Below are 12,452 nucleotides of genomic sequence, written 5' to 3' on the forward strand. Positions count from 1 at the left end.
GTATTACAATCATGGAAACTCGTATATCTCATTGCCAAAAGTGGCATCTCGGATTTCGGTGGCTCATTTCACCTTGTTTAATTACGTTCGAATACCGTTCCTCAGTGAAACACGTCAGTTTCAAAGATCGCTAATTTGCATTACCTACCTACAGATTGGCTTAAGTACAAGGTTTTAGTTGCGGGATAATTGGCAGAGATTGGCAGAGATTGGCAGAGAAAAAGCATATTGTCCGTTTATATGCCAGAGCGTATTATTGTTCCATATGCTGTATGTATAACGTGTAAAATTCACGCAGTGAAAATGGTAGACTTGCACCCAACGATTATGACTGTGTAACCAAAACGGTATTATATTTACCATAACCATTGCCAAAACCAACGATAAAACGATCAATCGATAAATACTTAAGCGGTGGGAAGTTAAACGTAACGGGGTGGGAGAGAAACGGATGTAGGAAAACAGATGATTAGTGTGATTTGAAAGAGAAAAAAGTGCGTTCGTGCTTGCGTGCTTGCGTGCAGTGATGTGCAATGTTGTAGTCGAACATGCAAGTAAAGATAACACTCTACTAAACTTACCCCTTTGTGTTTTTGCGATAGAGGTTATTAATACTCGAGGATGCAATTTTGTACTTTGACTCAATCTGTAAAATAGAAAAAAGTAGAATATTAGAATTTTGACAGTGGTTTCATTTTTTCTTTTTTTTTTTTTTTTTTAACGTTTTTCTTTTTCTCTCTTTAATCTAATAGTCGTGATACATCCGGATATCTAGATCCCACGACTTTTTATCTGTATATAATATATACGCACGTGCCAAAAGAAGCTGGCTGACGTGGTGATGAAAAATTGTGCGAAAATGAAAAATTATAGAGAAAGAAAGAATGAGAGAATGAAGTAAAGAAAGAACGCGTGTCAAATTTGAATAGACAGATTGAAAGATTTGAGTTTTCTATTTCTTTTTTTTTTATTTCCAAAATATGCACAATGTATCCTTCCACTTTTTTCTCTAACTGCAATTCTAAGCGTACGCGTGAAAGTAAAAGAAAAAAAAATAAAAAAAATTGTAAGAAGTTATTTTGCAAATAAACAAAAATTAATAGGCCTACTCGGGAATAAGCAATTAGTGCTTTGAGCGACTGTTCCGCTCTGCACGTAATTTGTTTCACCCTGTCGTCTTGGTATGTACCGACGAAAAAGGGCTGAATCGGTCTGTTTCTCGTGTAATAGACGGTGGTTTAATTACATACGCTTTGTTAAGTGCTGACGTGTTACACGAACATGTATAAGTACCCGAGGCTTTGGCAAGGCATGCAGAGTTATTTTTAATCATTAATCAGTGTATGATACAGATTAAATACAAATATTAAAATGATATTATATACATTTACTATATTATGCTTGTAAGGCGTCCTATGCGTTACGTCTAATTTACAGTGTGTTTCAGTAAATATGGCGAAAGGGAGCTTCAGCATTATAAGGGTTATGCGGATACGCCAGTTTTGCTGAGAACAAATTTCTCAACTCATTTCTTTCCAATATTCTTTACCACGTCGAAGATAAGACGCGGAATAAGAGCCCAGTATGTGACATTTTTAGCGAGGTGTTGGTTTCGAAAACGAACAGTAGCCTCCGTTGAACCCAATGAAACGGTACAGACAATAATAACAACAACAACAACAACAACAACAATAATAATAATACTAATAATAATAGTAATAGTAGTAGTAATAATAATAATGCGAATAAAGAATATTTAATAGGTTTTTATTCAACTATCATAGATGTATAGGTATGGAGAGGTGTTAAAATTTACAATATAATCATTTTACTCTCCAAAATTAACTCATATTATCGTACAAACGTACTATAGATATATTGATCTGTATGTATTTACACATTATGCAGCACATAAAGCAATGCTGAACAGATAAGAAATAATTGATTGAAAATCCGCTTTTTACAGTATGGTTATTTTAAAAATGTTAACGTTTTGTCTCCGTACTATTCTCCGCCGTTTCATTAGGTTCGACAACACAGGACTTAAATATGTCAAGTACTTGCCCAAACACCAAGCGCAGCGTTTATTTTATAACGCTGTACTTGATTGTTTCGATTTTAAAACAAGCTTATGTCGACTTTTTGTTTTCAATTTTGTTTTATTATCGTGTAACGTCCTGACAGAACGTAGTCAAATTAATCCCTTGGAGCCGGTTGTTTCAATACATTGGATCACGTCTCCGAATTGGTGAATAAAAACTATTGAAAAAACGCCATGTTACCTTTAGACTGTTTTCTGCGTAAATGTAAGATTTTCGGGGCAATGATTTAAGTAGAGTCACTGAGTTCGAATTTAATAAAACAATGTTGAAATTTGCAATGCATGTAATACGACGAATAGAATCCATATTTTTCAGGATTACCTGCGTTTCGTGAAAATTAAAATTAAAAAATATACACAAGTCGGTGGGTGATTTTTGATTTTTACCACAATATTCGAGAACGCTAATTCAAGACGTGATCACGTGAGATCGCCAATGATTAAAGGTACGATAGAGGAAAAGCGTAATCACCCTGGTAAAAATTTCTACTACTTCTAATTTTTACAGAAATTGGAACATTTCGTATTTATTCGTACAAAATTATAAAAAATGCATAATTTTTCGTATAGAATTGTTAATTTTCGATAAAAATTTTCGTACGTTGTAGATGTTTAATCGAAGACATAAGAATTTTCACGAAAATCTACAGGTTTTTATGAGAAACTATGCATATTTACAATTTTTACGAAAACAATTGTTTGCACGTTATTGTATGAAATGTCCCAATTTCTGTAAAAATTCGTGGAAAATTGTAGAAATCATTTTCACCGGGGCAGCGTGAGATACAATGAAAAAGAAACACGAAAAGGGCAGCAACAACACAGCAGCAGCACAAGTAGAAAACGATTGCACACAGTTAGTAGAATTGACTGCATTGCGAGGTGATCGCGAGGCTAGGACTCAAGGGTGGGAGGGCTCTTACAGCATTGAGGAGTCCTTGAACCGAGGGCGGCGCGACGTGGAGTGGTGTGTAAACGTCCTCGGACTCCTGCCGGACGTAGAGCATAACGCGTTCCTCGGATTCGTTGCCGCGAAGATGCTGCTGCTGAAGGTGAAGCCGGTTGCCGACCGCCACGCCGGTTCCAAGGCCGGTCTGCTGCATCCCCTGGAGCGCCGAGCCCTGGAGTTCCTGGACCTGCATCAGCAGGGAGTCCTTCTTGTCGTGGATGGAGGTCAGGTTGTCCGGTGGGAAGTGATTGTGGAACTTGAGCGCAGGGAGACTCGGCCTCACGCACGTCGGGTACGGACTGCTCGGCCCCGCTTTTACTCCGCCACCTTCCCCGTTGCTCAGTGACGACGTGTCCGTGTCTCCGCCGGTTGTGCCGCCGCCGCCGCCGCCGTAAAATCCGGACAGTTCCATCGGCGAGAACTGCAATTGGCCAACGGTTTTTATACTCGTTTCATATTCAAGAGAACATGGGATATTTCGCGCATACGAAGTGAAGTAAGCTATATTTCCGTAATACGGAGATCAAATCACAATTCAACATGGCGCGCGTCGTCTCACTTGGAATTTTATTTCGGCTGTAAAATTTATTTCATTAGTCGATGCTCACCGACAGCTATACCATCTCCAACAAAACGATGGCAAGGGTTGTTCGCGTCTTACTTCACCTCTGAGGAAGGTTCTAACTGCAACGATAAAGCCCGCAAGATTCGCCCATACGCTACGGCGCTCTAATTGAATGGCATGAGCTAATTCTCTCTCGGCGCTTACCTTGTCGATGGTGTGTTCAGCGGGTGGTGAGAAGAGGACCGGGGGCTTATGTAGATCCGCCATGGAGTAGAACTCGCTGCGTTCCGTAACGGAATGGTAGAGCTCGTCTAGCTTCTTTCTTCCAGTGGCCGTCATCTTCCGCTTTGCCGCTCTCCGTTCCTCGTCCCTTGTTTTCCTCTCCGCACCCTGTGCAAGACAGAGAATGATATATTTATTCCATTCATCCACCATCTCTCTCTCTTTTCTGCAGTCGGTCTGAATAATCACTGAATCTGATCTATTTTCGTCCTGCGGAAAATCGCACGACTTATCTTCAGCGTCATCACTCACCTTATCGCAGAACACTTTTATCTGACAGTAGCCCCGATGCGAGGGTGGCGTAGGCGTGTGAGTGTGCGGATGGGGTGGAGGCTCCTCGTACGTGTCAACTTGGATGTGGAGAGGCAGACCTTTCACGCCCTTTTGACTCGAAAAGTCTGTACTCAGACACTGGACCGCCACGTTTATCTGCGAAGTATTTAAGAATCTTGTCAGTACCGAGACATACATGACCCGATACGTCATGGGAATTCCGAATGATCTCATAATAAATGAAACATTGTGGAGATGTAATGGTTCGAAAAATTTAACACCAAAAATATTTATTACAAAACATAAGGTACATCGATAACGTCGAATGTATTTCAATTCTTCACAGTTGACAAAATCGTCCAAGTACATAAATGGACTTCGTTTAACAGAGATTATCGATTCATCAAAATTTTACATCTGCAAAAACAGATATTGGCAAAAAGGAAGAGCCCTTCCGCTTACCTTGGCAGAAGATTCAACCGGGTTCCAGTAAACGGCGATAGCGTTGTGCGCGACCTCCTCGATGCATCCAACTAAGCCAACGCTGTTCTTCGTATCTGAAAAACATTTCACGGTATATTCGTTAACTGAGAAAACTAGTAGTTTACTAAAAATAAACGCTAAATGAACCGGCGAGCGTCCAAAGAGCGTATTGTAGTCTAAAGTCTGTATCACCAACCTTGTAAGCCGTTCTTAACGGGTCCCGAAAGCTTGCGCAGAAACGACAACAATATATCCACGATTCAATGATCGACTATCTTCATATCAATCAACATCCACAGCGTTATGTGATAAAGTGATGAAAATTGGCGGACAGTTTCTTAGTGGCAACATTACGACCACTTTCAAATCATACCGGAAGCATATAGCAAACTCAAAGATCATTACAATGAACCAAAAAATGGGAACCAGTCGAGGTTTATCGTCCGAAGGAACGAAGCGCACAATGCAGCACGCGCTCATCTCGCGATCATTGGATTCGAGTGCGTGCGGATGACACAGGTATGGGTAAACAGAATCGACAATGAGTAAACAGACTTACCAGCGTCCAGTATGCGCTGCTTGACCGAATGCTGTCTGCCGTGCCAAAACTGCCACGCCTTTATCTCGTCCTCAGGGCTTTTCTCCTCTCGGAACATCAGCATAACGACGCTCTGTAAGTTTCATTAAGAGTTTTAGGTCGCTTCAAGTGAACCGTACCCATCTTCGGCAGAAACACAAGTACCTACACAGGTATACACTACAGTTATACGACTGAATTGTCGAAGATGGATTCTTGAAAATCGGAAGCTACATAAGTACTTTCAAAGTTTTATTTGACAGGTGAATTCAGACCCTCGGACGAAACCAATATGGCCGCCATTGACACGCTTCGAATTCAATTTACACCGTAAGATCATTTCACGCATTCAATAGTCATCGATGACTGTTTCAGGGTAAACAAAACTATGGCAAGAGTATTTCAACTGCGATGATTCCCCCTTCTACACGACTGTTTAAAAACATGAATCCGAATGCTATGCGATCGTCCAACCTATAATTTGTCTGTACGCCAATATCGTGACTTAAATAAGTACGTACAGTATTCCTAGAACGTACGATAATGATGATATATTCGTACCGTATTTATTTTTAAAAAAATAAATAAAAAAAAGGCAGGTATATACGCATGGTTATGCAGCTGCGGCAAAAACGCGAGGCAAGGAAACACCTCAAGTTTCACTGCGTATGCTTGGATATTGTGCGACGTACGTTGCACCGCGGCTGATATATCACGTTATATTACATACATCTCTTCGTCATATTACATTGTACGCAAGTGGTGTACATGCGCCTACCGAGGTACATACGTAGGTACGTACACATGGGCCGGTGTGTCCGCCAGTGCGGTAGGTAGGCATATCGCAACGTGTAATTCTGCGGAGTTAAACGCAAAGAGATCAGAACGTCCATTGGCTGAACCCTCGCTCCGCACAATCGGTACACGTACGTCGGTACACGCATGACTACTTGACTAGAGTGTGTCGGTGAAAGCACGAAAGATTCTACGTCAGAAGAGTGCATCGGTATTACCAACTCGCGGTACGCCGCGTATTTATACGCCTGTGTAATTTACAGGGCGTGTTATACTTGACGAATGGACCTCAAGTACGTATAAGAAAAATACTCTAAATGTACGCGTCCGTGTTCCACCTACACGCGTGTAAACTTGTGAGTACAAGTCTTACGTACACGCATAATGTACACGTAAATGCACCGCAAGGTAAGTATTTACTCTAAATAAGTTTACATATTGTTGAACTTAAAGAACTTGTGTCTACTAAATCTGTAAGCACGTTTATTACACCGAGTGTATACTTCTTACAGTTGTTTGAACTGTTGTAATTTATAATTACCAAGCACGCATTGATTCATCACAGGGATGTTGATTTCCATATGGAACAGAACAAGTTGAAACGTACTACACCGTATAATCGTACCAGTAACTTGACGTCTTTTATTTAATCTACCGTATAACTGCGACCAATTGATCCTGAGTAGTCTATGAACCATAAAACAAAGCAAATTCTCAAAATTTTTCAGTTCGACCGAGCCACCCCATATACGAGAGTTTAGTTTGATCATCAAGCATGCGCGTGAGACGTTACAAAGGCGAAGAGTACGTCGTACGCATCGCATATGTATACGTATGATACCGCATTATACGCAGACACTGGTTGAGGTAGCGCGTTCAAGTTTCATCTCATGCGTCTCTGCATGCTTATACGTGCATCGTGCCCTTTTACGCCACACAGTTTTTGTGTTCGTCGAGGCTGCAGCTCAACACCGCGGCAGTTGTTATACATATATATATATATATATGTATATGTATAAATAAATATATACGTATGTATATACATGCACACGCATATACGTGTATACACTCTGCAGCGAGGAGGAGTTTCAGCAGCCTCGCGACTGTCTCAAATTTACGGAATGAGATCGCGAAGTGGAATGCAGGAAAAACCTTAACACACAGATTCCCCCACTCGCTGTGAAGTAGTATTGAAGCAGCCGGTTTACAGGCATCCTTTCCTACAAGATTGATAAGACGTAAAACATGAATGAAAATCAGGTATCATGAAAAAGGTGGGCGGTTATCATTATCAGAATTTTTTTTCCCATTTCCGAAGGCGTGTGATCAGCTAGACACAGAGTAGAAAATAAAAATTCCACGATCCGTCTGACAAATTTCCAAATTTTGCGCATATACCTACGTATTCGCGATGCTTTAACTTTGATAACGGAAGTATTCCTGACCCCTCCTCCCAAAAAAGAAGGTATCCGGCGCGTGCGATATCGAAGAGGGTCGAAAGCTGGAATTTGTACCGGTACCTACAATAATAAGGTGGGGTAAGGCGATCAAGATACGAAATGAAATAGCTCGGACTCCAAGGAGCCGAGGGAGCGACGACGGTGACAACAAAGTCATTGGTCACGCCCGATTCCACACGTATGCGTTATACGTATTATATAAAATATAGGATGCCGGGTAGAGAGACCGCACCATTGCAAATGCATAAAGTAATACCGAATGCACGTGTGTGCAGGGCGATCGAATCGGCGCGCGCACGTAGAGGTTGGCAGCGATTTTTCGTGATTCGGGTGAATGGGCGAACGGACACGCGTCGCACCCGATTCCGCAGCACACGAATATAAGGCGCCATGTTTTCCTGCAGCATAACCGATACCGCCACGTATCTACGTGTGCACACGATTAAAGCGCACACTGTGCGGATACGTTGCGTTAAAGCGTACAGAGCTCGAGGAGAAATGCTCCTGCGGTGCAGAGCTTTACGATCAACGTCCTCTGCAGCCGCGTCAAGTTTATACATATATGTATGTATAAACGTATCGATATGCGTGCCACATATGCGCGTGCAAGCCCCGATTGCAGATACGTACAGCCTGCGTGCATCGATGCGTGCTGCGGATTTAGTACCACGGATCGCGAATAAGAGGCATGTGCCCTCGAGCTCTCGAAATATGAATCAGTGGATACGTTCCAGGTAGCACACTTGTCACGATCCTGTCGCGAATGTTTTTTAACCGCTCGTAATGTGCGCGCGTGTATTATCAGAGAATATTTTTTTACACGGAGTATTGGCGAGCGTTAATTCACGGACGGTCGTCATTAAGTACAGCCAATTTCGCAACGAGGATGCAATTTAAACACCGTGTTTTAAGACAGAAGGTACGCGATTTTTTGGCGATTTATTTCAGGAAATATTATGAACGTACGGAATGAAATCGTTGCGTGGGTAATGTAACGCAGGACAACTCCAGCTTTCCTATAATTATGGAATTCAGGGTATCGTAAATAGTGAAAATGTACTCTAAACTGTCGAATACGGGTGGATTTTGATAAAACGTAGCCTCGTAGATGTCCAATTGGCCAATTTATATTTTTACTAAACATTAACCAGATATAATGCACTCGTAATGATAACAATTGTACAATATTGTGTAACGATTGGTTTGAAAACGTGCACGATTTTCTATTCAACGAAATCAGTTGTCTCAATTTTCTACACCGACACTAACAAGACGGCAATAAATAAGCCGTGTGCTACTTGGGTAGCGCAGACGGCGGTTAGCGATAAAGTAGACAGTGTGTCTCTGCCGACGGTGAAACGTCACTCCGTTAAGTCACCGGGATTGACGTGCTAGTTGAATTATTTGAAGCCATGACAGAACTGAGAACTATCGGGAATCGTAAAGCGAGTATAATTGAGCCGATGACCGCGGTTACTGACTTGACAGTGTCGAGAATTACGGGCAAATTACTGTTTCTTACTTACAATTATATACCAGTGATTCATTTTTCGACATTGCTTTTCTTTTTTTTAAGGGTGCCACTGTGACAAATACTAAAAAACAAAAAAAAAAAAAAAATCGTCGAAAAATTAACCACCCTGGTATATTGTACACCTATGCATACCAGACGGCGGAATATCAGGGCTTCGCTGTTTGAAATTCAGAGTCAACCGGAACGGGTATTTAATTAAGTACCTGCAACGTTAATTCTCACCGTCGTCGTTGCGATGTTCTGACTTATATCCGAATCAAGAGAGCCAGGTTCAGACACGCGTGTTGAAATTAAGGTGATTAGGAGAAGCCGGAGATCCGAGGAATCGTCTCATAAACGGCAATAGAAAACGCCGCTCGATCGTGTCAACGCTTCTAACAGTTCTCATTATATCTATAGATCGGAATCCATTTGCAACGGTTCCGTGGAACGTTTCGACGGTTTATTCTCGGACGAAGATAATTTTGATAATTTATCGACAAACTATACGCACCGTGTATACTTGTATACATGTTATAATGTTACGTAGTCTTCCGAGTCGAGATGCAGCGGCATTTATACGCGGCTCGAATTCGATTGAATCTCTACGAAACTTTATTACACGAATCGGTGTATAACACACACGTTGCACGCGGCGAGTCGGTTTAATTTAATAATTCCACGAGATCTTCAAGACGATTAAAACAATTTTATGCGGTATTCATTAACCCAGCTTTATCCCGACGTTCCATTTCACGCGAGTTTAACACGCACCGATGCAGGAAGGCTGGAAGCTTCAAATTTACAAAAAAAAAATAAATTTGAACCGAAAAATCAATCGAATGGTATGAAAGCTGAAGGACAATCAAGTCAATTGCTTAATAATTTTTACCCCCTTTTCCATCGAGCTTCCGTTATAATAATTGTGTAAATAAATTCACTTCTTCTGGAATTCCGGTAACGGTGTAATTGTTTTGTGTTTTTATTTATTTTTTTTTAACGTAGATTGAATCCTGCAAATTTTCAAACTCAGCCTTCCATTTGACAAAGCAATTAGAAGGTTTCTAGGGTGGATGATCGCACGCCGATTAATCGTTTTCCCAGCAAGGACGAGGAGTGTTCACCTACCTTAACCGTCTGACCGGACTTGAGGAGCGGCTTGTCTGGATCCGGTATGTAGTCCAAAGCGATGCCGTAAAACTGACCCTTGTTGATGTACGTGATGCGGTCGTCCTCCCGACGCTGCGAGGTGCTGATCGGCGCTTCCAGGTGATATTTGAAACCGTAGGACGAGTAGCTGCGGACAAAAAGGACAATCGATCAAAACTTGCGTCTGAAGACTACTCCTGCTGGCAGATTATTTCTTGGGGAAGATTTTACGATCATCCCCTGGCAGGTAGTCGGGATGGATGTAAGTATAAAGGGCTGCCAGAGAGGTGCCAGACCGAACGCGATACGTGGCGGTGAATAACAGGGTGGAATCAAAGATTAAAAGAATCAGAGAAGAAAAGTTTGAAAATAAAAAAACAAACCAACAAAAAAGAAAAGAAAAAGTAAAACCGTTTGGAAACCGAGGAAAAGAATTGTTTCATTTTCATGTCGCGCGGGACGTAAACGATAATTTATTTACTTCGTACCCGGGGAAATATATTTATGTGTATATATTACGCCAATAACAATCATTCGAGATATTTAAATTGGTTAATTATTCCGACGCGGAAGCTTGTACGTCGGACGATCGAACACCGACTTGGAAAAAAAAAATTTATATATTTATTTGATACATTCCCGCGATCGGATCGAGAGAGAAGCTACATCGATTTTTTATACAATCCACAAAATTCCACGTCAACAAATTGCTCATATTCATGAATTATTCGCGGTTGTTTTTCTTCTCTCGCGTTATTCTTATCTTCTCTTTTTTACATTCAGCGGTTATTTCGATTTCCTGGATTGAGCAATTGCAATTGGAATAATAAATTATTTCTTCTTCTTGTAATTTGAATAAAGTTTCACGGCGGTGGTATGCATGTATACTATACGCCTGTAACTAACCTCGACTCAAGTTATACACCGATCGAGAATCGACGCCAATAAAGGGATAATATTATAAGCCGAGCGAGTAACGCGTCCAATGATGAATTGACCGCGCCTTGACGTTTCAAACTTATTACAGGGAAGTATAATGGACATTACTTCGTGCCGAGATATGCACAGGTCATAACATAACATGCACGCATGCGTGATAGTGGCAATTCAACACGTGTATGCAACATTACATTTACTTCTATGTTATGCGAGTAATAAACGATTTGTGAAAGTAGAGACAGTTTATCAAACTCTGCCAGCGGTGAACCGGGGCAATTTGAAGCTACTTTGTCACTGCTTTCAAAGGTTCGATGCCTTGCGCACTTCGTACGGTAGAACGAACAGACAATCTCTGCTCGCACCTTGTATCCCGGAAGTCGTTGTGCCGCATCGATTGTTGGACGCAACTCTTCGGTAATACTTGTGACAATTGGTAAAATTGCACAATTATACGCATCGTGGAAAATGTCGACTCCTAATTTTCCAATTATCGCGTAAATCACGTAGATGCACGTACAAAATCAACCGCGCATGCGCTAAGTAATTCGATCTCATTGGTCGGCGAAATCTTCCCGCGGCGATATTTTCGTCTGCGATGCAGGCGTGCCAACGTGCGCAAAATGTGTACGGTTCAATGTTCAAAGAGCGTAAGCATTAAATTCCGATCGTTCTTTGAAGAGTCAACTTTCCGAACCGACAACGAATGCTTTCCAAACCTTTCCGAGTCGCCAGCTCAATTATTTGAGATTCTAACCTCGAAAATTTGTATCAACTACATCGTCGCCAGGAACCGTTTGACAGCTGAAGACTCGGGATGGCCAGCCTGCATGATTAGCCGATAAAACTCGCGCAAGCGCGGTGGATTTTCAAGTTTTTAGAGATTTGATGTATGAAGAAAAAGCTGCATCTAAAATCGAATTTATAATTTTAGATTGAGCTGGTACTAAATTCGGCATAAGTTTCGATCTTTCACTCCGACCGTTAGAAGCCACCAATCGGTATATCATCGATATTATACTTGGATGAGTTCGCCGTATTTCTGAACAAATGGGGGCCAGTATATCACACGTTGTACGAATACGTCGAGATTTGTATTAATTTGGTGGATAGATTATTCATACAAATCTACGTAATGTAGATATACAGTATAAGCGCATTCCAGTCAAACGGTGAACAGCGTGTGTATTGGTTTTTCAATAAAGATTGTGCGATGTGACGACATGTTTATTGAATAACATAGTTATCCTTTTTTCTTTCTCTTTACCCCTGAAACTTTTTTCGTTCCGATAAAATTCAGTACATACGTTACACGTTCAGTAACTGGTTTACATTAACGAGACTCGAGGTATTGAGAAAAGTCTTCATT

At 41.3% G+C, this 12,452-nt stretch overlaps 1 protein-coding gene across 2 annotated transcripts in view; it reads right to left on the reverse strand.

The window, feature by feature from the left end:
- LOC124187228 (protein grainyhead) overlaps nt 1–12,452 on the reverse strand; it is a 74,520-nt gene that overhangs the window by 6,733 nt on the left and 55,335 nt on the right. Inside the window, exons 7-13 of one of the 2 annotated variants that reach the window (XM_046579629.1) lie at nt 10,127–10,295; nt 5,213–5,324; nt 4,633–4,727; nt 4,150–4,326; nt 3,820–4,005; nt 3,025–3,471; nt 582–646 (exon numbers count right to left, since the gene is read on the reverse strand). In XM_046579629.1, coding sequence (XP_046435585.1) covers nt 582–646; nt 3,025–3,471; nt 3,820–4,005; nt 4,150–4,326; nt 4,633–4,727; nt 5,213–5,324; nt 10,127–10,295 — 1,251 coding nt within the window. The remainder of the gene's footprint in view (nt 1–581; nt 647–3,024; nt 3,472–3,819; nt 4,006–4,149; nt 4,327–4,632; nt 4,728–5,212; nt 5,325–10,126; nt 10,296–12,452) is intronic. The other variant, XM_046579637.1, reaches the window with a different exon arrangement.

Source organism: Neodiprion fabricii, chromosome 1, assembly GCF_021155785.1.
Source record: "Neodiprion fabricii isolate iyNeoFabr1 chromosome 1, iyNeoFabr1.1, whole genome shotgun sequence".
NCBI lineage: Eukaryota > Metazoa > Arthropoda > Insecta > Hymenoptera > Diprionidae > Neodiprion > Neodiprion fabricii.